This window comes from Adiantum capillus-veneris, chromosome 25, assembly GCF_014529385.1.
Source record: "Adiantum capillus-veneris isolate H3 chromosome 25, ASM1452938v2, whole genome shotgun sequence".
Taxonomy (NCBI): Eukaryota; Viridiplantae; Streptophyta; class Polypodiopsida; order Polypodiales; family Pteridaceae; genus Adiantum; species Adiantum capillus-veneris.
The window spans coordinates 41,753,528-41,778,492 of NC_140955.1; the positions used below are offsets into that span (position 1 = coordinate 41,753,528).

A 24,965-nucleotide genomic window follows, 5' to 3' on the forward strand; every position below is an offset into this window, starting at 1 on the left:
ATCTTCTATTAGTATCGTAAATGAGAAAACTAATGTACCCCAGTTTCCTAATGATCATCTAGATGAGTCTCTCATGAAGTGTTATGGTCTGTGAATGGTCAGTGCATTGTGATCTTGTTTGATCGTGGTAGTATGCATGATCTGATTAGTGATTCTCTTGTGAAGAGCGCACTTTAGAAGCTATTCCGGTGGACCCCATAGCGGTTTCTAGGTTGCTCCTGGCATGCACTCCTCCACTACACATGAATGTCCTTAAGTACAAGTCTCATTCCAGAACGTCGGTTTTCATTGTCCGTTTGTTGTCTCTCCTCTCTCTAGAAGTGATATTATTTTCGGCATTAAGTGGTTTCGTGAGCTTAAGGCCCAAGTTGATTGTGAAGAAAACACGCTCGGTGCCTCTCCCGCGGTCATTCACAGTGAACAAAGCATTCCTTCTTTGTCACTAATCTCTCACTGTCATGTTCTGAAAGGGGATGTAGTAGCATCTCTCAATACACAATTAGATAGTTCTAAAAAGAATCAATCATTGCATGATAAGGAACCTCTCTATCTCATTCATTCTCTAAAACATGAGCAGCATTTTGTTTATTGTTGAGATTTTAGTTTAAGTAATGATCATCAAGCTCTCAAGTGGCTCCAATCTCTGCCTAGTGCATTTAGGAGCGACTGTCAAGCTAGATGGTCCCAACTTTAGAGAAATTTGGTGGTTTGATTGATTATGTTCCTAGTAAAGCTAACCCAGTTGCAGATACGATCAGTCACGCAGGACAGATCTTGGCTCTCGAGTTGAGGCCCACAATACCCATTCAAAAAGTATCTTATTTTTTTTGCAAGAAGAAGATCCTTCCATTAAAATGTGGGAAGACTCTCCCAATGAAAAGGCAAGGTATATATAATGATGGCTAAATCAAGATATGGGAGGAGGAAGCCACCACACTGGTGGACCGTACTGCCATCTAGGCGCGCCATGAACCATGGTGAAGAAGGGCCCTGGCCACCAAAGTCGCAAGAAGGCTTCGCAGCGCTCCCACATACTATTGGAGCTCCCCTGAAGTCTCTCCAACAAGGTGTCGTCGTCTACTTGGGAGCACTCTAGCTACCAAGTCGTAAATTCTTCGAAGTGGTGACTTCCAGTTACAGGTTTATTTGTGAAGTTGCTTTGTGTCATAAAGTGCGTGGGAAAGCTAGAGGTTTATTTACAGGTAAAAGCTAAAGTTTATCACCCTTTAGTAAGGTTGCAGGCTGATTTCATGGTTCCATTGCCAAGACAACATCACTTTTCCTCCAATTACAGGTTTATTTGTGAAGTTGCTTTGTGTCATAAAGTGCGTGGGAAAGTTAGTGTCACGTGACACATCCAACCCTATGTGTCCGTGGACAAGCTACTGCATAACAGGGTTCAGTCAGTTCAGTCAGTCTAGATTAGAAGTGATCTGGCACTTTTGTGAGTCTATTCGTAGACCGTGCATACCCAGTCACTTAGTGTAGATGCATATCCTCTGGTTGCACACAGTATGATCATCAGTATTCCCACCAGAATCCATTAGATTCCATCATGAGAATTTTCCAATGCATTTAGCCTATTTTACCTATTTTTGGCATTTTTCACTTATTAATTTAAGTGACTTTCCAACAAAAGTAGGTAGGGCAATTTTGCTAAGAAAATATATAAGCAAACCAAAGTTAGCACTAAATGGCAGAAGAGGCAACAGAAGCCAAGCTCAGCAGGCAACTTCTCAGCAAGACCAAGCCTTGGTGGACCTTCCCTCCAAGCAGCAAATACCTCCCATCCCCTAGCGTTTTGCATCAACCTTGTCATCGCCAGCAAGTTCCAGTGTCTAGCGTTTTTGCATCAACAAGGATCGCCAGCAGAAGACCCCAGTCTACCTAGCGTTTTTGATTACCATCAGCCTAGCGTTTTTTACAGAAACAGCCTGGCGTTTTCGAGGATTCAGCCCCCTAAAGAAACAGCAAGATCAGCTATAAAGAGTAGCAAATTCAGCCCGGATAGACCATCAGTTTTCAGCCTTAAGCAACCTCTGTTTTCAGCCCTAAAACCTGTAGAATTTCAGCGACAAAGAACCACAGAAACAGCCCCAAAAATCAGCGTTTTTGAACCCGCAGCAGATTTCAGCCCATAGCGTTTTTGGACAGCAGATAAAAGATTGCAGATTTCAGCCCTTAGGTCGACTTCGTCATCCCCGTCGTCATTGTCGACATAGCCTAGACTTGCATCAGTCACATGCATTCCATTTGTACCAGATTGTGCAATCACAAGTAGACCACCCTCGCCGACGAGAGTGGGGCCTTCGGAGGAGGGTTTTACAACGTCTCTGGTGTCGTATCTCTCTTCTCTCTCTATCTCTCAGTCTCGTACACTTGCACGCACAGTGTCCATTCACTTTGTTTGTGATCATAGCATTCTCTCATTAAGAACAGAAGGCTCTACCTTCCATAAGAACAAAAGGAACCTTGAGCACAATTCGGAGCACTCATCTTGAGCAAAGCGCAAACATTCATTCCGCTGCACCTTACAGTTAGAGATTTATTTACAGGTAAAAGCTAAAGTTTACCACCCTTTAGTAAGGTTGCAGGCCGATTTCATGGTTCTATTGCGGGGACAGCATCACTTTTCCTCAAGAAGTGAGCCTTGGTCTGTTTTGGGCGAGGACACAATGTTGCTAAATGAACTATTTTCTTATTTTTCTGAGTAATTTCTATTTGTTGAAATTAGGATATTTAAATGTCTACATTTGAATTGTAAAGGTTGCTCGTATTAATAAAAGCCATCAGGATCAGACAACTCTGATATGTCATATGATGGGTGACATTAAACATCGTGAAGGAGTTGTACCATTAGTTCGGTGGGAGAGACCGAAAAGTGGGTATTCTTGATGCGTCACATGATTGGTGATGGGAGCATTGGAAAGGGAATATTCCATTGGTCTGGGACGACATCCCAACTAGAAAAAGGAATAAACGTAAAAACGCAGGCACAAGAATAAATGAGAAGCTTTTTCTAAAAAGCAGAATATTTTCAAGTATCTTCCAAGAAAAGCATATGCTTTCCTGCGAGGAATCTATGTCTGCATAGCATCTGTGAATGGGAACTCCATCCAAGGATGCACGGAACGTGTTTGTGTAAGCATCCATTTTCAGCTCATGAGTTTTCCTAAGTTTTGTCCAGGTTCACACCTTTTTAAAAAAGTGACCGGCTGCCCACTTAATGAGTGGGCAGCCCAGAAAATAAAGCAAGGATTATAAGAAAAAAAAAAGAGAAAGAAGCCAGCAATCTCTTCTTACGGATGAGATTGATGCAAGCGCTCTCTCTCTCTCTCTCTCTCTCTCTCTCTCTCTCTCTCTCTCTCTCTCTCTCTCTCTCTCTCTCTCTCTTTGTGGCTATTCCAACTTCCAAGCGCCCTGTGGGCTTCGCTATCCGTGCAATAGACTCGCCGGCTTTTCACGCTAGGAGGCTATAGAAGTAACACCCAGTGCCCTCTTTCAGATCAATGTTGTCACCAGCGCTACAGCAAAGGATAACTGCCACCGGGAATCTGCAAGTGCTCGCGGGGAGACAGAGGACACAGTTCGCTTTTCCATGCAAGGAGCGACAGGTGAAGTTTGTGAATACGTTCGGCGAGTCGTTGCTTTGTCTATTTGCCTTTTGCAGGTGCTCCATCGCGGAGGAGTAACAAGGCCTCGTCCTATGCTCGGGGATTCCGAGAACGGAATCAAGAACGGTCTGCGGAGTTTTACACTCCGTGTACAAACGGAATTGAGAGCTCACTTCTCGGAATTTCCCACATGGGAAGGAATTGACCATCGAGTCTGAACTTTAGAACGGAGGGGTTACTATGATTCTCCCTAACAAAGATTCTCTCTAGAGGGGGGAAGACCAGCCTATATTTTGGTCCCCAATACTGTGTCAATCTTCTCCCTCGTCTCTTTTGGTTGAAAGTTGATTTATTTTTCATGCCACACGCATCACACTGGACCACAAATGACTTCCTGAGGTCTGATAAAACAATTACTGGATCCAAAGTCATCTTTTCCTTCAAGAAATTAAAGGCTAAAATGTCCTTTTGTGTCCATTTGAAAGTGACCTCTTTCTTTTGCAAAGCATATAGGGGTGAAGCAATTTCGGCAAAGTTCCTGATAAACCTTCTGTAGTAAGAGCATAAGCCCAAGAAGCTACGGACATCATGCACACTCTTCAAATCTAGTCATAACCTGATTGCCACAACCGGATCCATTTGGACACCATCCTTTGACACTATATGGCCTAAAAAGTAGATCTCTTCGAAGAAGAATTCACTTTTCTTAGGATTGACAAGCAGCCTTTGATTGCCTAGCTCTTGGAACACAATGGTCAAGTGACGTCTATGCTCCTCTTCATTCTTCGAATAGAATATCATGTCATCAAAGAATGTGCCAATGGACGGAAAATTCGGTCCATCATCCAGCAGGAGCATTTGTAAGACCAAATGGCATCACTAAGAACTCATACAAACCAAATGTCGTCCTAAACGCAGTCTTGTGCACATCCATATAGAAAAGGATTCTGATGGTACCCACTCTTAAGGTCTATCCTGCTGAAAATTGCAGCACCCTCTAGTCGGTCAAGAATATCATCAATCCTTGGGATAGGAAATCTGTTTTTGAAGGTATTCTTATTCAACACACGGTAATCAATACACGTGCGCCAAGAGCCATCCTTCTTTTGCACGAGAAGCATTGGGGAGCAAAAGGGTGAGGAACTAGGTTGAATCAACCCTTTTTCTAGCACCTCCTCTACTTGGCCCATAATCTCTTTCTGTTGAGCCGCACTAACCTTGTAGGGATATTCTTTGGGCTACAACCTGGCACCAAATCTATCGCATGATCCTCAGGCCTCTCTGGCGACAACCGAGACAGTAATGAATCAAAAAAACGGTCACTAAACTCTCGCAAAAGTGCTGACCTTTCTTTATCTAACACAGATAAATTTGATTGACAATTATCTGAAACATAAAGTGCAAAAATCAAGTACTCAGTAAGATGATTCTTAATTTTAGAAGTGATAGCCGAAGCACATACAATAGGGATAGACTCCCTTTACATCAAGGATGTGAGTTTTGCCCCTATGCTGAAGGGCGATCTTTTTGTTGAAGACATCCAGCACTCCATGTATTCGGAACATCCATGGAATCCCAACAGCGCATCGCACCCTTCCAGTGGCATGATATAAAATTCTTGTGTGTTCACATATGACTGAATATGCAGACGGAGCTTTCGAATGATAGAAGTAACACACTTTGAGTGGGCAGGACATGCCAACCCTGCCTCTACTGTGTACCCCATCTCTTCGACTTTGATGCCCAACTTGATGGACAACTCTGGTGAGATAAAGTTTGCTTTAGCACCTGGATCAAAGAAGATAGTGTTATTTGATCTCTTACTTTACCCCATGCTCTGCATAACTCACTCGCATTTGAGTTTGGCCTATCACCCACCATATCTGGCACTAACCGGGTCGTGGGTTTGGGCTTTTTCCCTTTCTTGTCCTCTTTATCCTCTGAGTCAGCTGGCCTCTTTCTCTATGGTCGATCTGCAACAAAATGACCAGGCTGCTCGCATATAAAGCATTTGTTCTCAGCCATTAAAGCCTTCTTTTCCTCGAACGGCTTGCACACAAAAGGCTTCCTTTTCTTTCTCTTAGATTGTCCTTCACACCTCTCGGCTGAGTCCTTGGCCTTCCCAATCTTTTCAGACTCCTTGTATATTTCAAGAATCACTTTCACAAAGAGCTTCTTTCTTTCTCGTTGCCCTAAAACCCACAGTCCTCTCCCCTCAACAAGGCATGACCAACGTTGGCAACTTCCAAAAGTTGAAGTAAGGGTGGACACTCTATTCTTTGTACAGTAGTTTCTAAGCCCTTTAGGCAACCCACAAGAGTACTTCTCAATCTGCTCTATCAGTGGCACAAACCTGTAGGAGGTTACTGAGAGCAACGCTTTACAGAACCTCCAATTGTACTCCTCTAGGCTCTTGCAAGTAGCCGGAGTGAGTTGGTGCCAATCTGTCATGACATCGACTTCAAATTCATTTGATAGCCACGCAAATATAAACATTTGCTTGAAGTAAACCCATGTGGCGGGTGTCTATCCTCGCATCAACAATGTCGTCCACCATGTACACGCATTACCTTTCAAGAAAGTGGCAACTTTCCTGATGTCACGTGACACATCCCAACCCTATGTGTCCGTAGACAAGCTACACCACAACAGGGTTCAGTCAGTCCAGTCAGTTTAGATTAGCAGTGATCTGGCACTTTTGTGAGTCTACTCGTAGACCGTGCATGCCCAGTCACTTAGCATAGATGCATATCCTCCGGTTGCACACAGCATGATCATCAGTATTCCCTTCAGAATCCAATAGATTCAATCAGGGGAATTTTCCAGTGCATTTAGCCTATTTTCCCTATTTTTGGTTATTTTCACTTATTATTTTTAAGTGACTTTCCAACAAAAGTAGGTAGGGCAATTTTGCTAAGTTAATATATAAGCAAACCCAAGTTAGCACTAAATGGCAGAAGAGGCAGCAGGAGCTTCCCGCTCAACAGGAAACTTCTCAACAGTACCTCCAGCACTTGGCGTTTTGGAGCTTCCCACCTCGCCACACCATCAGAGCCCTAGCGTTTTTGGATACAGATATCAGCCCAACGTTTCCTCTTGCAGTTACCGCCGGCAACACCAGATCCCCAGCATTCCCCCCTTGCATCATCGCCATCACCATCAGCCTTGTAGCGTTTTTGCTTCCCTCATCAGTACCAAGATCCCAAGGCGTTTTCAGCCCATGCTTGATCGCCCTCATCCCCCAAAGCTTCTAGCGTTTGCAGATCTACCCGGTCCGCAGCAGAAGTGCCCAGTGACCTAGCGTTTTTACTAACGCTCAGCCATGCTGCAGTGTTTTTGAGTTTCAGCCCTAATCTGAAGAAGATACACAGCGTTTTCAGCCTATGGAATAGCAACAGATCAGCCCCAGATTGGTTGCAGAAGTTACCTCATTTTCAGCCATAAAAACGCAGCCAAAACAGTCATTTTCAGCCACCGAAACAGCCCCAAAATTCAGCAGTTAGAAGACCACAGATTTCAGCCCTAAGTCGTCATCATCATCACCGTCGTCGTCATCGGCATAGTCCAAGTTGCATCAATCCATTGCATTTGCATTGTACACCTTTGTGCAATCAAAGTAGGCCACTCTCGCCAACGAGAGTGGGGCCTGCGGAGGAGGGTTTTACAACCTCTCGGGTGTCGTATCTCTTTTCTCTCCTTCTTTCAGTCTCATTCACTTGCACGCACAATATCCACTCACTTTGTTCGTGATCATAGCACTCTCCATTAAGACGGAAGGCTCTCTCCTTCCCTAAGAACTAAAAGGAACCTTGAGCAATAAAGATCACTAATCTTGAAAAAATACAACATTCATTCCGTTGCACCTTACACCTAACCTTGGAGGCTTCTGTAAAATTCCTCCCTGCATAAGCACTATCAAACTGCCGGAGGAGAGTAAGAGCCTTCGTCTTATCCTCAAATCCGCTAAAGGTATCAAACTTCGCAGCTGCACCACCTCTTTGTATGATTTTGGCTTTTCCAATGCTCCCAAATTATCATAAGGAAGCGTCTGCAACATGGGGATTGTAATAGGAATCATCGGCACCCCTTGGCCATTGACATTCTGAGTCACTGGTGCCATATGTGCCTGTTAGTCGAAAAAACCAACCATGCCAAAATTGCCCTGTGGCATCCCAAACTAGCCCTAATTGCATTGAAACCCTTGCTGCATACCAATATTACCATACATGGGGTTTGGCATTGTCACGAGGACGTGGCAACTGCTAACCTTAGTTGTTGGTTTCTTTCCAATGATTTTTGTTTAATTTTTGAGACCCTCTTTTTGAAGTTGCAAATGGTCGGACATTGTATGGCCAATGTGAACGGTAGTTTCACCCGCAGACGGGAAGTTGGTCAACATTGGAACTCGTAAAGTAAAAGGATGTCTAGGCTCAGTTCAAGATCATGTAGGTCCCCCCATCGCACTTAGCAAGTTGGTGGATACTAGGAAGTGAACTCAATAAAGGCATAAAGTCAAGGTGTGACTACCAACAAAAAGTATTCGACAGTTGGGCCACATTGCACTTTTGGATGCGGTCCCAATGAGGATAGATGGTCACATGACCACAGGGAGCCCAATGGAATAATTTCCTAAAATTTAGGGAACTGCTATTTTGGGCCGTGAAATGTGTTCGCGTCATTACCTTCGGTATGACCAGGGGAACATTTTATTACTCTGCTACAAAGTCAATTGATGCACCAGTTGAGAGATTTTTAAGCAGGAAGCCCAATGCGGGGAAATTGCATGTATGAGTGCCAAGTGGCACTTTTTTATCAATTTACCAAGTCTGGGAGAACAGAACTCGTAACTGACTTTTTGGAGCAGTTTTGGAGACTGATAACTCTGATTTTCAGCCATTTCTTTGCATTTTTGAGCTTCCCATGACCTCACCTAGGACCAAGGAGCTCATTTTCAGCATTGGAAGGCATCAGATGTGTGTTTACAGGGCTGTTTTGCTGCGTTTTCAGCGATACGCAGGTTTTGGCAGCCATGGAAATCTTCCCCTTTTTGCATCTATTTGTTCACAGATGCATTACAAGTTAAGGGCAGAAGAGGAGACGCTCGATTTATGCTGGGAGGATGCTTCATTGAGAACCTGTCTCACAGGTTAAGAGCTATGGAGTGCTTTCTTTCCCTTTCATGTACAGTGTGCTGCTAGGAGTTATGCCTTGCACGCTACACACTGCTCTCTCTCCCCCCTACGTGCAGTTATGTGATGCCCCACAAGAGGCCTCTTCATTTGACTGATGTACAGCTGTGTGGGTTCATGCTTCTGTGCTAAGGCAAGAGCCTCCTTGAGCAGGAACAAGGGTAGCTAGCTGCTACTCCAAAGCAGGCACCAGTGAGGGTTCCTCTTCACAAGACAGCCAGGAAATTCCGCATGTACGCCCTGCTAAAAAGTGGTCAAATTAGGGCTGATTTTCTGCTACGTTTTTAGGGTTTGCAAGTATGAACCAAGATGAGATAGGGAGAGGTCTCACGGTGGTAGATTGGTCACTAGATCTCCTGCGGGAGTGATGTGGGTCTGCCAAGTGGCACGCTGCTTGCCGATTCTCTGAGGCGATTGCTTGGATTCTATGACGCATTGGTAAATCATCTTGAAATTTGAGCTTACTTGGCCGTGGGTAGTACGCCACAGTGTTGTGGAATTATGCTCGTTTGCAGAGGCAAGAGCCTCTTGCACATGTAAAAAGTTAAGGGACAGGTTGCAAGATGCTATTTGGTGAAGTTCAAGAACTATCCACCTATGGATATGAAGCGGATGGAAGAGCATGAACTGTCAGAGTCACCAAATGTATTGCAACTTTACCTTGAGGCCTTTGGGTTACAGCCTACGTATGCCCCAACCCAATGTCTGCAAAGGAGGGGTAATGATAGAGCTAGCACATCAAATGCATCAGTCAAAGGAAGAACCCTCTTGTGGGGCATCACATAACTCCAAGCAGGGGAGAGAGAGAGTAGTGTGTAGCATGCAAGGCATCACTCCTAGCACCACACTGTACATGAAAGGGAAAGAAAGCACTCCATAGCTCTTAACCTGTGAGACAGTGTCACCAGGAGGTGTATTTTTCCTGTTGCCTTTCGTAAATAAGTACTAGATATTTTTATTTATTTTATTTTTACTTGTTTTCCTCGGAACCCTTGAAAAGGTGCAAGTGGACATTGCATGGCCAGTGTGAAACGGCTGCAGCCAAATGGGTTTCTCACATCGGGGATCTAGGTCGGTCAGATAGGGACTGCCCGGGCCAGTTAGCACTGAATTCTGATGAGTATGGAAGCTCGTGTGCGCCAAACTGGAATTTGGGCCACTCGTCAAGTCACTGCAACTTTATAAGTTGAAAGGGGCCAATAAATTAACCCACATTGTAGATGTTGGTCAAATGGTAGTCTTCAATGATGGTCAGGAGACCGATAGGGACGCCATGGAAGCATCTCCTAAAATTTAGGGAACTACTATTTTTGACCGGAAAATGTGTTCGCGTCATTAGCTCTGGAATGACAAGGGGAACATTTTCTTGCTCTGCTGCCAAGTCAACTGACGCACCAGTTGAGATATTTTTAGTAGGGAAAGCCCAAACTGGGCGACGTGTCAGCCTGTGAGCAATTCTGCCACTCTAGGAGGCAAAAACGAGCTGCATATCAACAAAGGGGGCGCCATTTTCAGCCTCAGGTGGATTGTAGCAGGTACAGAAGCTATGGAATGCTTACCTTGCCCTCTATGCACAGTATGGTGACGGGAGTGATGCCCCGCACGCTACATACTGCTCTCTTTCTCCCCTACGTACAGTATGTTATACCCCACTAGTGGGCTTCTCATTTGACCTATGTACAGTTCTGGGGGTTTATGCATGTTTGCCAAGGCAAGAGCCTTCTGAACAGGAACCGGATTAGCTAATTGCTAATCCCCCACAGGTACGCACAGTTCCATCACGAAAGATTGCGAGTTTGGAGAGTTTTCTCGCGTGAAAACTCGTCCAATTCACAGGGGAGCTGTCCCATTGCGTGCGGGAGCCCTTGGGACACGCGTAGGCGTGTTCGCTCTGCTAAAAACGATCCGAAACAGGGAATTACAGCATGCTGTGTTTTTCTGCAGGTTTAGGGTTTCGCACCTAAACTGCAAGGGAACATCGGGGGAGCCTCGTGAGAGCCTTGGGATGCGTGTACAAGCTTTTGGGCTCCCGGCAGTGAAAAACAGAGAATTACAGCCCGCTGAATTTCTGTGATAGCTCACCAGAAAGCTTCCAGATATCGAGGGAATCCGTCCTAGACAGATGTTTTTGACCTACAAGGGTTTTTGCGCCGTTATGCTGTCGAAATCCGGTCGAAAACCTGCGTTTTCAGCCCTCGCCAGGTTTGGACAGCTTTGTGAAAGCTTGTGCTAAGTGGTCGGATCGTCTACCTTAATTTGAATAAAGAAATACCGAAAGGGACGCCAATCTTTGGGGCCTACAGGGTGTCGGTCTCGTGTGCGCAGTGACATTCTAGTCGCTGGACGCAACTGTGTTCTCTTCCCTTCTCAGTGCTCTGTGTAAAGTTAACAGGTAATTGAAATAGTACTGCCCTCTACGTTGTACGGGCCGGTTATAGACAGGTTCTCAATGAAGCATCCTCCCAGCATAAATAGAGCGCCCCCTCTTCTGCCCTTAACCTGTAATGCATCTGTGAACAAATAGATGCAAAAAGGGAAAGATTTCCATGGCTGCCAAAACCTGCGTATCGCTGAAAACGCAGCAAAACAGCCCTGTAAACACACATCTGATGCCTTCCAATGCTGAAAATGAGCTCCTTGGTCCTAGGTGAGGTCATGGGAAGCTCAAAAATACAAAGAAATGGCTGAAAATCAAAGTTATCAGTCTCCAAAACTGCTCCAAAAAGTCAGTTACGAGTTCTGTTCTCCCAGACTTGGCAAATTGACAAAAAATTGCCTGTTGGCACTCATACATGCAATTTCCCCGCATTGGGCTTCCTGCTTAAAAATCTCTCAACTGGTGCATCGGTTGACTTTGCAGCAGAGTAATAAAATGTTCCCCTAGTCATACCGAAGGTAATGACGCGAACACATTTCACGGCCCAAAATAGCAGTTCCCTAAATTTAAGGAAATGATTCCATTGGGCTCCCTGTGGTCATGTGACCATCTATCCTCATTGGGACCGCATCCAAAAGTGCAATGTGGCCCAACTGTCGGATACTTTCCGTTGGTAGTCCCACCTTGACTTTATGCCTTTATTGAGTTCACTTCCTAGTATCCACCAACTTGCTAAGTGCGACGAGGGGACCTACATGATCTTGAACTGAGCCTAGACGTCCTTTTACTTTACGAGTTCCAGTGCCAACCAACTTCCCGTCTACGGGTGAAACTACCGTTCACATTGTCCATACAATGTCCGACCATTTGCAACTTCAAAAAGAGGGTCTCAAAAATTAAACAAAAATCGTTGGAAAGAAACCAACAACTAATGTTAGCAATTGCCACGTCCTCGTGACAGGCATCATGCCTTGCATACCCCCAAAGACTATTTGTGGCATATATTGCTAGTTTCCAGGTGCATAACCAGCCATGATCTGAAACACAGCTCCAATCCCAAAATACCCAAGTTGTACCGCGGGTGGTGGAAGAACATGTTACATGGCCCGGACACTCGTGTTCTCTCCATTTAATGCAACATTTGAACTCTGAAAGGTGGTTGGCTGAGCTAGTAAAGCCTGTGGAATAAGTGTCCTAACCACCTGTTCATGGACACCTATTCCACAGTAGGGCAAAGAGCACGCGGAATTTGTCTTGGAGCCCCAACTAACTCCACGTGCTCTCTGCCCTATTGGGACACATAAGGGACCTGTGCTTGAGCCTCAACGGGCTCTCCTGCATGAGAGAGTTACCTTGTCTGATGTGACACTGGTGGCGCATACAGAAATTCCATAAACCTAGATTCTGCACCAAGCGAGGAAACACATTCACAACAGCAACCAATTGTGTCCTGAATGCATCCTCGTCTATTTGCCCAGTCATAAACCCTTGACCTTGTGGAGCATTCAAATCAACAAAAAGGTACAGACAAGGACGGTCGTGAACTCTTGCCACGCTCAAACACCTAGAGGAGGAACAGTCGGTCTGTTTGTCCTATGAGGAGGAACCCTCTTCCCTGGTGTCATTCGTCTTGTTAGCCATAATATAATTCCAAGTTCATGTGCTTTGTCTTCACCGAAAACCAACCAAGGCTCACTTCTTAAGGAAAAAGTGATTACATCTCGGCAACGGAACCATGAAAACAACCCGTAGGACGGTAGACTTTACCTTTCACCCAAATCTTTACTTGGTAAACTTTACTTGAACTTAACGACATAGAGCAGCTTTACGAATAAACCTGTGACTGGAATTAACACTTCAAACAAACCACGGCTTGGTAGCTAGAGTGCTTCCAAGTAGACAGCGACACCCTGTAGGCCCCAAAGACTGCCACCCCCTTCGGTATTTCTTTATTCTTATTAACTTGAGAGTGAACCTGCAAATTCCTATGAGCTCTCCCGCTTTTACCAGGCTGAAAATGGCCTACTCTAGCCCGATTTCGGTAGCATAACCGCAGTAGGAGGGTTCACCCCAACTCAACGTGCTCAAAAGAGGGGTGATGCTAGAGCTAGCAATTCACATGTACATACGCATTCAGCACAATAGAAGTGTACATTGCTTGACAAATGTGAAAGGTATAATGCTCACTTCTATGATAGACAGAAATGAAAAAAGTATGAAGGTTCCATTAAGTCATTTGTACATATGTTTTATAATCTTTCTTCCGGATATGTGCGATGATAAATGGGTGCTAACCACACTAAATCATATGTGGCATGTATACCAGGCATGCAATTGAGGACATTCACGATTTCAAGAGGGGGTATGTCACAAGACTGTGACAAACACTAACCTTATTGCTTGGTTTCCTTCCCTTGATTTTTATTTAATTTTTGGGACCCTCTTTTTGAAATCACAAATACTCAGACATTGCATGGCCAATGTGAAATGGCTGTTGACCTAGAGTTTCACCCGCCGAGGTAGCCACGAGCTGGTTGGGCCGATTGGCTATCACGAGACGGGCACCACGTGCCAATAGAAAAGAACAGACTGTCACAAGACGGGCACCACCTGCCAATAGAAAAGAACAGACTGAACAGACTTTTAGCACTTCAATAACAACTGAACTAAAAGAGAGAGACGACACACGACACGGAGTGGCGGAATTCCACCCTAGAGAGTATTGGCCCCAAACCTTGGCGCCCCTTTCGGTATTACTTTATCTTGCATCAACACAGTACAAGCCAGTACTCCAAACTCTGCACCTTCTCCAGGAAGCATGCCAGAGAATGAGCCCTTAACACATATTTACAGGCCCTTGGCCTATGAAAAGCAGTTTACATGAAAAGCCTTCAAACTCAAAAGCTTCTGGTCCAAAAGCAATGCCAAAAAGCTGCCAGCGTAATTTACGAAAATCCATACAACCTGCCACATCATCAGCCAGCGCAAAACGCGAAAATCCATACAGTCTACCACATCATTAGTCAACATTTTTTTCAAAAATCTGCCACGTCATCAGCAGCTACGCAATTTGTGTGTGTGTGGGTCCTGCTTTATTTCCTTTATGTCACTTGGGGCCCCGTCAGACAAGGTCCCCATAAGTTGGTAGGACTTCTTCTGTTACTTGTTCTTCTTAGGGTTTAGGCCCCTCGGCCAGCATTTGCAAGTTGGCTCCATTCTTTAGGCTTTGACACGTCAACAGTTTGTGACACAGACTGAACAAACTTTTAGCACTTCAATAACAATTGAACTGAAAAATAGAGAGAGAGAGAGAGAGAGAGAGACGACACGCGACACGGAGTGGTGGAATTCCACCCCAGAGAGTATTGGCCCCAAACCTTGGCGCCCCTTTCGGTATTTCTTTATATTGCATCAACTCAGTACAAGCCGATACTTCAAACTCTGCACCTTCTCCAAGAAGCATGCCAAAAAATGAGCCCTAGCCTCATATTTAAAGGCCCTTGGCCTAAAAACCAATTACAGTGAAAAGCCTTCAAAACTCAAAAGCTTCTGGTCCAAAAGCAATGCCAAAAAGCTGCCAGCGTAATTTACGAAAATCCATATAGCTGCCTCATCAACAGCCAGCGCAAAACGTGGAATTCTATACAGTCTGCCACGTCATCAATCTGCATAATTTTCGAAAAACTTGCCACGTCATCAATTCCACGCAATTTCTTCAGTGTGTGTGTGTGTGGGTGTCACGTGACACATCCAGTCCTATGTGTCCGTGGACAAGCTACAGCATGATCAAGGTTCAGTCAGTTCAGTCAAGTCTAGATTAGCAATGATCTAGCACTTTTGTGAGTCTATTCGTAGACCGTGCATGCCCAGTCACTGAGTGTAGATGCATATCCTCTGGTTGCACACAGCATGATCATTAGTATTCCCTTCAGAATCCATTAGATTCAATCAAGGGAATTTTCCAGTGCATTAAGCCTATTTTCCCTATTTTTGGTATTTTCACTTATTATTTTTAAGTGACTTCCCAACAAAAGTAGGTAGGGCAATTTTGCTAAGTTAATATATAAGCAAACCCAAGTTAGCACTTTCTGGCAGAAGAGGCAGCAGGAGCACATGCTCAATAGGCACCTTCTCAGCAGAACCCTGGCAGGACCATTGGCGTTTTTGGGTCCCCATTCTCGCCATACACATCATCTAGTGTTTTTCCAGCAGGCCCAACAGCGTTTTTCCAACCACTCAAAACAGCAGCAGATCAGCCCTAATTGGTTGCAGAAGAACCTCCATTTTCAGCCATAAAAACGCAGCCAAAACAGTCATTTTCAGCCACCGAAACAATCCCGAAATTCAACAGTTAGAAGACGACAGATTTCAGCCCTAAAGTCGTCGTCATCATCACCGTCGTCATCATCGGCATAGTCCCACATTGCATCAGTCCATTGCATTCGCATTGTACCACTTTGTGCAATCATAAGTAGACCACTCTCGCTGACGAGAGTGGGGCCTTTGGAGGAGGGTTTTACAACGTCTCTAATGTCGTATCTCTCTTCTCTCTCTATCTCTCAGTCTCATACACTTACACGCACAGTGTCCATTCACTTTGTTTGTGATCATAGCATTCTCCATAAAGAACGGAAGGCTCTCCCTTCCATAAGAACTAAAAGGAACCTTGAGCACAGTTCGGAGCACTCATCTTGAGCAAAGCGCAAACAATCATTCCGCTGCACCTAACAGTGGGTCCTGCTTTATTTTAATCCTTTGTCACTTGGGGCCCCATCGAATGGGGTCCCCATAAGTTGGTAGAACTTCTTCTTCTGTTACTTGTTCTTCTTAGGGTTTAGGCCCCTCGGCCAACATCTGCAAGTTGGCTCCCTTCTTCAGGGCTTTGACATGTCAGCAGTTTGTGACATCTCCCCTTCTTGAAAGAGAGTAATCGTCCGCGATTACAGCATATTTGCAAAACAACTCAAGTTAGCTCAAAAATTTCCGAGGGACAATCAGTTTGCTCTTTTTGTTAAGGAGTTAGCTTCTCCTTTCGGCTCTTTTGGTCTAGGAGTTAGCTTCTCCTTTCATCCAGATCGGAACTCTTGATATTCCGGCATAGTAAAATTAGCAATCACACCCAGACCGTAGTGATCTTCCACGGGTATCTTGATGCATTAAAATTTAGGCAATTTCATCCAATCAAGAATATTCAGTGGTTGGCACATCACAATGCAATACAAATGCTCACATATGCATGTTACAAGAAATAGAAACATAAAGCCGCCGATGAACACTCCCCCCGCAAATAACCATCCAGGTCCGGGCCATGTGTTGTTCAACGGCTCCCTCATCACTCCTCCCGCAAATAACCTAAAAAGATCCGGGCCATGAGATATAGAGGCCTTTTACAACCAAACGCTCCCTAGACCGCAACCTGCGTCGTTTGGAGGTGTTGAGAGTAACCACTACTCAGACTTCCTAATACTCCCCCCGTAAATAACCATGCAGGTCCGCGCCATGAGTAACAACACTTCTCAATCATTCAATACTCCCCCCGCAAATAACCACAAGGGTCCACGCCATGTATGAACAAGCATTCTTAAATATCATTTCTCACCCTCCACCCCGGAGTAAAATCACCAATCATTGATACCAGTATTAAAACCAGAGTCAAACATTTCAAATCGGCACCAAGATAGGTTTAAAACAGATACCATCCATTTCAAACAAATTTCAAACAATACTTTCTCAAACAAAGTTCAAAAGTATCTAACTATAAAAGAACTAGAGAGTTTATTCAGGGTTTTGTTCGGACAACCGAACTTTGATAACGACTGGCTTGCCCTTCTGCATCACGGTGATGGTTCGGTTCCGAACCTAGAGAGTCACATCATTCTTGTCATGCCAAGGCATGCCTAATAGAACGTCACAATTGCCCAACTTCATGATGTGGAAATCAGTTTTTCCATGATAATCTTGAATAGTCAACTGGAAGAGCACCAATGAGCAGTACCACTTTCTGAGTTTGCCCCGTGGCTAGCTCAGCTTCAATTTCTCCACCCTCTGCATCATAATCAAAGTGCATCTGCTTTAAGAATCCTGGATGGATAAAGTTCTCTATAGCTCCGGGGTCAAAGAAAATAAGGGCTTTGAAGCCATTGACTTTGCCATATGCTCGACACAACTCATTTGTACTTTCAAGGCGTATGCCATAGATGTCAGGTACTAATCCAATAGCCGGTTTAGCTCGTTTGGCTGGAGATGGTCCTAGGTTTCTATCGAACGTCGACGCAGGAGTCGGCTCGACGGGTCTGTCAGTGCGTTGGGGACAACCGAAATAGTTATATCCTGTTTGAAAGCATCCCAAAACATCGGCCTTCTTGTAGTAAGGTGTCTCGTTGTTGAGGTGTCAACGAGGCCTTTGTGGTTGACTTTCACGAGACTCTCGAGAATTTGTTCTTCGTTGGCGAGAGTTGTGGTTAGTGGCTGGAGATTCTTCTATGGTAAACTCTAGCTTTCCCTTTATCAGTTTGTAGCCAACTGCGGCATGGTCCATAAGTTCTTGCATGGTGGAGACTTGCTTGGATAGACAATATTCCTGCAATGGTGATGGTAGTCCAATGGTGTATCGCTCGCATTGGGCCTCCAAGGGAATAGATCTAAAGGACACCGGAAGGTACACGTCGAGAAACCTTTGGTTATATTCGTCCATGGTTTCGGTGGCAAGCATTTTCAAGTTGTCCCACTCTGCCAAAATCCGGACTTCAAACATAGAAGTCATGTAACTACGTGTAAAAACTATCTTGAAAGCTTGCCAGGTCCTTGAGGCTTGGAGCATGCGGTTGTCGCGATTGAACTCCACCATTGCATAGCATTATCTTTAAGAAATCCCGCTACTCGAGAAATCTTGGATTCTTCTGTATAGTTCCCAAAGCATAGATATTGTCGAATTGCTGTAGGAACTGCAATGCTTTCTTGCGATCTTTCACCCCGAAAAAAGGGAAAATTTGACTGTCGTGCCGCCATCTTTGAAATCTTTGGGTTGGTTAGGCGCATATCATGGGTATGGATAATAAGGGTATCCATATGGGCTCCAACCATTGTAGCCTGGTGGCGGTGGTGGCAAAGGCGGTTGCATTGGATCAGGGTCAAATGGCTGCACCAGGTTCCTGAAACTCCCCCGATCGGAACAGACGGCTAAGAAGGTTGCCAGTTGGAAGCTCTTGTACTTTCTGATGCCGGAGGAGGGGGTACCACCTGGGGCATCAGAGGGGGTAACATGTAGTTCAAAAATTGTTGAAAACTTTGCAGCATCGGAAGATTCTGTTGAGGATGCCGCGAAAGAATGTCGTGAAGTTCGTTGAGCAGAAAATGTAAATATTCTGCTGAATCCATAAATTCCCAAGTCTTGGGTTCTTTATGGCTTATGCCCTGTAAGACATAGCGATGAAGACGGGAGCGCACCCAATGCGCGATGAAGTAAGGGTGGGAATGGCTAATAAGTCCGGGGTCAGGGCCCGAAGATACCTCAAATAAATCCAAAAGTCTCTGGTTTGCTCTGTCTGCTCTTTTGTGGGACCGGTATGCTTTCAGAAAAACACACGCTTGATGCTCTGATACCAAAGTCACAAGACGGGCACCACGTGCCAATAGAAAAGAACAGATTGAACAAACTTTTAGCACTTCAATAACAACTGAACTGAAAGAGAGAGACGACACGCGACACGGAGTGGCGGAATTCCACCCCAGAGAGTATTGGCCCCAAACCTTGGCGCCCCTTTCGGTATTTCTTTATATTGCATCAACTCAGTACAAGCCGGTACTTCAGACTCTGCACCTTCTCCAGGAAGCATGCCAAAGAATGAGCCATAGCCTCATATTTAAAGGCCCTTGGCCTAAGAAGCAATTACAGTGAAAAGCCTTCAAAACTCAAAAGCTTCTGGTCCAAAAGCAATGCCAAAAAGCTGCCAGCGTAATTTACAAAAATCCGTACAGCTGCCACGTTAGCAGCCAACGCAAAACGCGGAATTCCGTACACCTTGCCACGTCATCAGTCAGCGTAATTTTTGAAAAACTTGCCACGTCATCAGTTCCACGCAATTCCTTCAGTGTGTGTGTGTGTGTGGGCCCTGCTTTACTTTAATCCTTTATGTCACTTCGGGCCCCATCGGACAGGGTCCCCATAAGTTCGTAGGACTTCTTCTTCTGTTACTGTTGTTCTTAGGGTTTAGGCCCCTCGGCCGACATCTGCAAGTTGGCTCCCTTCTTCAGGGCTTTGACACGTCAGCAGTTTGTGACATCAGCACTAAAATCTGACTAGTATAGAAGTGGCTAGACTCAGTAAAAGTCATTTAGGCCCCTCGTCGAGACTTTATAAGTTGGTGGCTACTAGGAAATTAAACCAAATGGGCAAAGTGGACACGTAGCAGCCTGGCAGCAATCTACAGGACACCTCAGCAAGAGGGGGCCCCCAAAATCGATTTGGAAGGGCTGATTTTGATTAATATGTGACTACTTTGTGTGTGAGTAGTGGGAGCAAGTGATCACAGCTTTAATGGAAAGCTTGCCTTCTCCTCTGTCTTATGTAGCACAATGATTTTGCTCTCCCTTTTGAATACATATTCATGATGCCCAGCGGGCTATTCATCTGTTATGTAAAGTTGTAGGGATTCTATGCTCGATTGCCGAGGCAAGAGCCTCTTGCACAGATACCGAATCAGCTACGCATTGATTCGAGCAGGTGCACGCGCTAACAGGACGATTTAGAGAGATTTCTCGTGAGAAATCTCGTCTAAATCAAAGGGCAAGTAATTCTATAGGTGCGGGATCTCAAGGGCTACCACAGGAGTGATGAACACATGAATCGGAGCCAAAAACAGAGAGTTACAGCTTGCTGTAATTTTTTGCAGGTTTAGAGTTTCGGTCACTTTTGATGCCTAAATGTCTCAAGAGCTTCAGGGAAGCTAGGGAGCTGTCATACAAGTGTTTTGGTGCATTTTAGAGGCCAAATACAGAGAATTCAGCGTGTTGTAATTTCTTGCCAGGTTTATGAAAGTGCTCTAAAGGGCGGCGTGGGAAATCACCATTTACTTGGGTTTTTGCCCATGCAGACTTCTACTGCCGTTATGTCGCCAAAATTGGGCTAGAGTAGGAAAAATTTAGCCCGATAAAAGTGGGACAGCTTGTAGAAGTTTATAGGTTTTTTGAAGTGCAATAAGAATAAAGAAATACCATAAGGGGTGCCACTCTTTGGGGTCAACACGATGTCGTCGTCTACTTGGGAGCACTCTAGCTACCAAGTCGTAAATTGTTCGAAGTGGTGAATTCTGGTTACACGTTTATTTGTGAAGCTGCTTTGTGTCATAAAGTGCGTGAAAAAGTTAAGACAGTTTATTTATGGGTGAAAGCTAAAGTTTACCGCCCTTTAGTAAGGCTCCAAATCAGTTTCAACTTTCATCAGATCTTGTGTGTAAGATGATCCTTTGATGGCCTAAGTGCTTCATACACTAGTTGAGATGAAGTGATATGAGAGCACATTGCACTCATACAAGCCAGGTACAAGGGGATACGTTAAAACCAGCCAAGCTTTGAACTTGTATAATATGTATTATACGAGGCTCAAGTAAAATATGTGCACTCTAATATGTATCTTTCAAGAGAGGGTCAAGTCTCGGAGATCAAGTGGAGCCAAAAACTTGAATATTTTGCAAACATCTAGTGCTAAAAATGTGTATACTTGCAAGTAGATTCGAAAAAAGGTGAGTGAATGAACATTAGATCCTTATGTGTCGTATCTTTTCCATGCCGTGGAAATATGTGAGTTTTTGTTCAATTTAAATCCTTTACAATGCTTGGGACTTTCACACTTGCAATGCCAGTAGCCTGCTTATCTTCACGATGCCGTGGAAATATGTGAGTTTTTGTTCATCTTAATACCTTTACAATGCTTGGGACTTTCACTTGCAATGCCCGTAGCCTACTTATCTTCACAATATAAGCTATTACCATGCCTTATTAGAGGAGCACATTATAAGTGTCCATCAAGCTCTTCTTCAAGGAGTATCAGACATTGGCGAGGACTTTGGTTGCTCATTCAAAAGATGTTCCACTTCCTTCTTGAGGACACAACATAATTGGTTAAACCTTGTAATGTGAATGGGTGTGTGGATGTGGTGTGGACTGTAAATTCTCTTGCACAAAAATACTAAGCAAATGTGTGTGAATGTGCACAGACATGCAAGTATCTCTCTTTCTCTCTAACAACACAATGAATAAGTATGCTGACCAGCAATGGCACCAAGAGCTTCTGCAGCCTCATGACGAACCATAGGATGCTCATTAACATCCTTCAGAGTCTCCATTAATGCAGTGGTCGTCTCTTTGTTTTGAAGTTGCCCTAGTACATAAGCTACCTGCAAAGATCAAAGAGTTCATGGGACTATAGAACTAGGTACAAACTTCAAAGGTCCATCAGCTCCATGGGTATTGAATACTAGCTATCCGTAAATGTTTCCACACAAACTAATGTTCACACAAGTTCATAGATATACTCATTCCTGCCATACCTAAGGAGACACGACACAAACTCAGTCATGATCACCTAAATACTCGATCGTAAAACGAATTGGTATCACAGAAACTAGTTGATAGTACAAAGTTGGAGGCAATTGAGAGCAATTGGGAAGATAATTTCACAATGCGAAATCTGCATGTCCCTTCAAGACATAATGAGATGAACATGGTGGACTACCTCATGCTTAAGAAGTGCGCTTTGGCATTGTAAAGCAGAAATAATGGCTCTGATAGCTTCCATTCCACCATCATTCCGAAGAGCAAATAATGCCGCATAACGATCATACATTGCCAGGTTCTCATCAAGGAGCATCTTCCTTCCAGACAGAAATCGGCTCAGACGATAGCATAATTTCAGGGTAGAAAACACTAAAATGCACTTAGAAAAACCAAGCACTATAAGACTGCACCTCAATTCAGCCACTGAGGTGATATTTGCTGGCATAGCTGGATCTATAGTTAAGAACCGTGACCCAATGCCATTCGCAGACTGAGCTTGTTCGATCCGCCGTAAAGCCAAGGAACAAGTCTCTTTAACCTCTTGAGCCGGATCTTCCTTTAGTGTCTTACTCAATACAGTGGCACAATCCGCCTGGCCAATCGCGCCAAGAGCTTCAGCAGCCTGCAAAACATTCAGACAATTAAACACATGTCCAGATCTTAGGACATGACTGCGAAGACAGCAGTCAAAACCTGAAGCCACATCAATGCTACCTCGTGCCGAACTATAGGGTGATACAACTCTGTGTTCTCTAAGATATACTTCAGAGCTGAAATAGCTTCTCTATCCTGCATTTGCCCCAGAGCAAATGCAGCCTCATGTGCCAGCAAGTTTGATGAGTCCCTAGTTGCTGCAGAAGGTTCAACCAAATGAGCAACGACCATAAAGAATACAAGATCAGACAATCATATACCTGCAGAACGTCTGAGCTTACAAACCACAGAGCACGTTGTCAAATATTAGCTCATGGACTACAAATAGGGTCAGGGAGAGTATAAATACTTGCCCAGACACATCATCAAGTGACATCAACCTTGTTGCTATAACTAAACTCTTAGCAGTGATTCACGCTTTGAGTCAGTGGGCACATTCTTGCTTGGTGCAGACTTTACAGTGCACTCAAATTCTACAATACTTCTCATCTCAACCGCAGCTGCCAAAGAAAAACATAATGTCCACTTCCAGATTGTACATCTAGAGGGCAAGAAAAATGTGGTTGCAAATGCTCTTTCTCACAAGCCACCAATATCCTCGGTCAAGCAGTATTCCATCATGACCTCCATGATAGGAGAGTACGGTTAGGATCCAGACATTGATGTCATATTTGACAGAGCATCTCAGTGGGGGATTCCACCTCACTGTGTCTAGTCTCTTGTGTTCTCTTTCAGTTCAGTTTGTTGTTTACAATCTGTTCATAGTGGTGTTGTTCTGTTTTAATGCCTTGTTAGGTGCCTTGCCGGTTCCAGTGCTATCAATGGTTTTCGAATAAGTGTTTCTCATGTTTGAGAAGGCCAGATTGAGAAATATGAAGTATAGGTGTGACACCTTGATGATGTGGCAGTACGGATTGGCCAGCAGCCCGCAATTAGCAATTAGCGCCGCAGATTGTACTGCTTTTTCTGCGGATTGCCGTACAGCGTTTTGGGCACCAGCTTTTTTATGGACATATGACTTTTGAGTTCTTGGAAAAGTTATTGAGAGCACCTTTGCATGAGGAAGATGAAATGGACACTTCCTCTGGGTTGAAGTTTTTAAACCCTAACCCCTTGTCCTCTTGGTCAGTTCCTTCCAGTTGGACATGCCACATCACCAACTTGTGACAGGTACGCATTCCCCTCCTACCGCTTGGAATAAGATTTATAGCCCCCTCAATTGTATAAGGGCCAATAAATTGTCTCCAATGATTATATTACCACCACATGGCCTCAAATCAAATAGAAAATCACAAGAAGAAGTCACACGCTTGGTGGCACTACCGGCAATGATCCAATCGCGCTTCAAGACCATTGGAATAAAACCTGGGAGCTACGCCGCTCCAAATTCATGATACTCTGAGCTTGGGGATCCCAAACAATACGCTCCGTCTGAACCTCTGACATCATCGGAGAAGATTTTGATCTCATCTCCAAATGGAAAAAGGCTAATGACTCCACTCCCGTCTCTATGCTGTAATTTTGAGATCAGATCAACAGAAGGATGTGTTTCTCTTGTCAAACAATCCCTGCACTTTTGAGTGTGTGTTGCATGTAGCTGGATGCGACATGGCCAGACAAAAACAGAACTTTGTCTACTTGCATACCTCTAATGAAATAGATGAACACAACTGATTACCGCAGCTCATTCAAACAAAGAATCAATGTGCAATGGAAGGTGAAAATAAAGCCATTGACGCTGTAGACAAGCGTACCAGAGATGAGAGCTTCACGAGGGCCTCGACCTCTCAAGTTACGCAGAGAGAAGAGGGCCCGAAAGCGCTGCGGGATAGGCAAGGAAGGGTTCAACAGCTGCTTCACTAAGAATCCTTCTGTCACAAATGATGTAGCGGTGGGTACTGGCTCCTCCATCACCGAAGTTCTTTGCGTACCCAGCTAAATTTTAGAATATGATCGCATTCTGCAAGTACTTATAGCTTAGATAGTATGTCTCGTAGGGGTACCCAGCTGTAAAAAATGGAAAACTAGATTGCTTCGTGAGCTATGTTCCATCGAACTGAGATCGAACAAAATATTGGAAACTGAGATAGTAAGAGAGAGAGAGAGAAGAGAGAGATTTCATGAAAGAGTGTTAGATTTTTTTACTTGAGAGTGTTTATGATACCGATCGTCGTGGTTTAGTCGTGTAGCTCTGCATAAATTGGTTATCGATCGTAGTGCTTCAGAAGGGTACCTCGCCAAAAACCACAAGGAGTGTTAAGAGTTTTGTCAAGCTCAATGTTTATGATCATACAAGATGTCAATGTTATTAATTGTTTGTTGTTCCATTTTTATATTTTTAAAAAAAAGAAACATGCAAGTCTCGTTGCATGGGAAAGTTTGCATAGTCCTCCCCAATTTTTATAATACGAGGGAACGTGTCATTCCCACGGCAGCGTGCAATTTCAGTGTGTTCATTAACTGCATTTTGAGTGTCAAAAATCAGAAAATAATAATGTTTACTCACCGTGCGATTGAATGTCTATCGCCAATGGACTTCCTTGTATCAACGATGTTGGGCATCTCCTGCACTTATCC

The 24,965-nt window shown here is 44.4% G+C and overlaps 1 protein-coding gene across 1 annotated transcript in view; it reads right to left on the reverse strand.

Annotated features, from left to right (window-relative positions):
* LOC147424772 (ARM repeat superfamily protein) overlaps positions 1 to 24,404 on the reverse strand; it is a 30,569-nt gene extending 6,165 nt beyond the window's left edge. The window contains exons 1-5 of the mRNA XM_086499687.1: positions 24,143 to 24,404; positions 22,449 to 22,585; positions 22,145 to 22,356; positions 21,913 to 22,051; positions 21,448 to 21,574 (exon numbers count right to left, since the gene is read on the reverse strand). Coding sequence (XP_086355813.1) covers positions 21,448 to 21,574; positions 21,913 to 22,051; positions 22,145 to 22,356; positions 22,449 to 22,585; positions 24,143 to 24,299 — 772 coding nt within the window. The 5' untranslated portion in view covers positions 24,300 to 24,404. The remainder of the gene's footprint in view (positions 1 to 21,447; positions 21,575 to 21,912; positions 22,052 to 22,144; positions 22,357 to 22,448; positions 22,586 to 24,142) is intronic.
* Between the last annotated feature and the right edge of the window lie 561 nt (positions 24,405 to 24,965).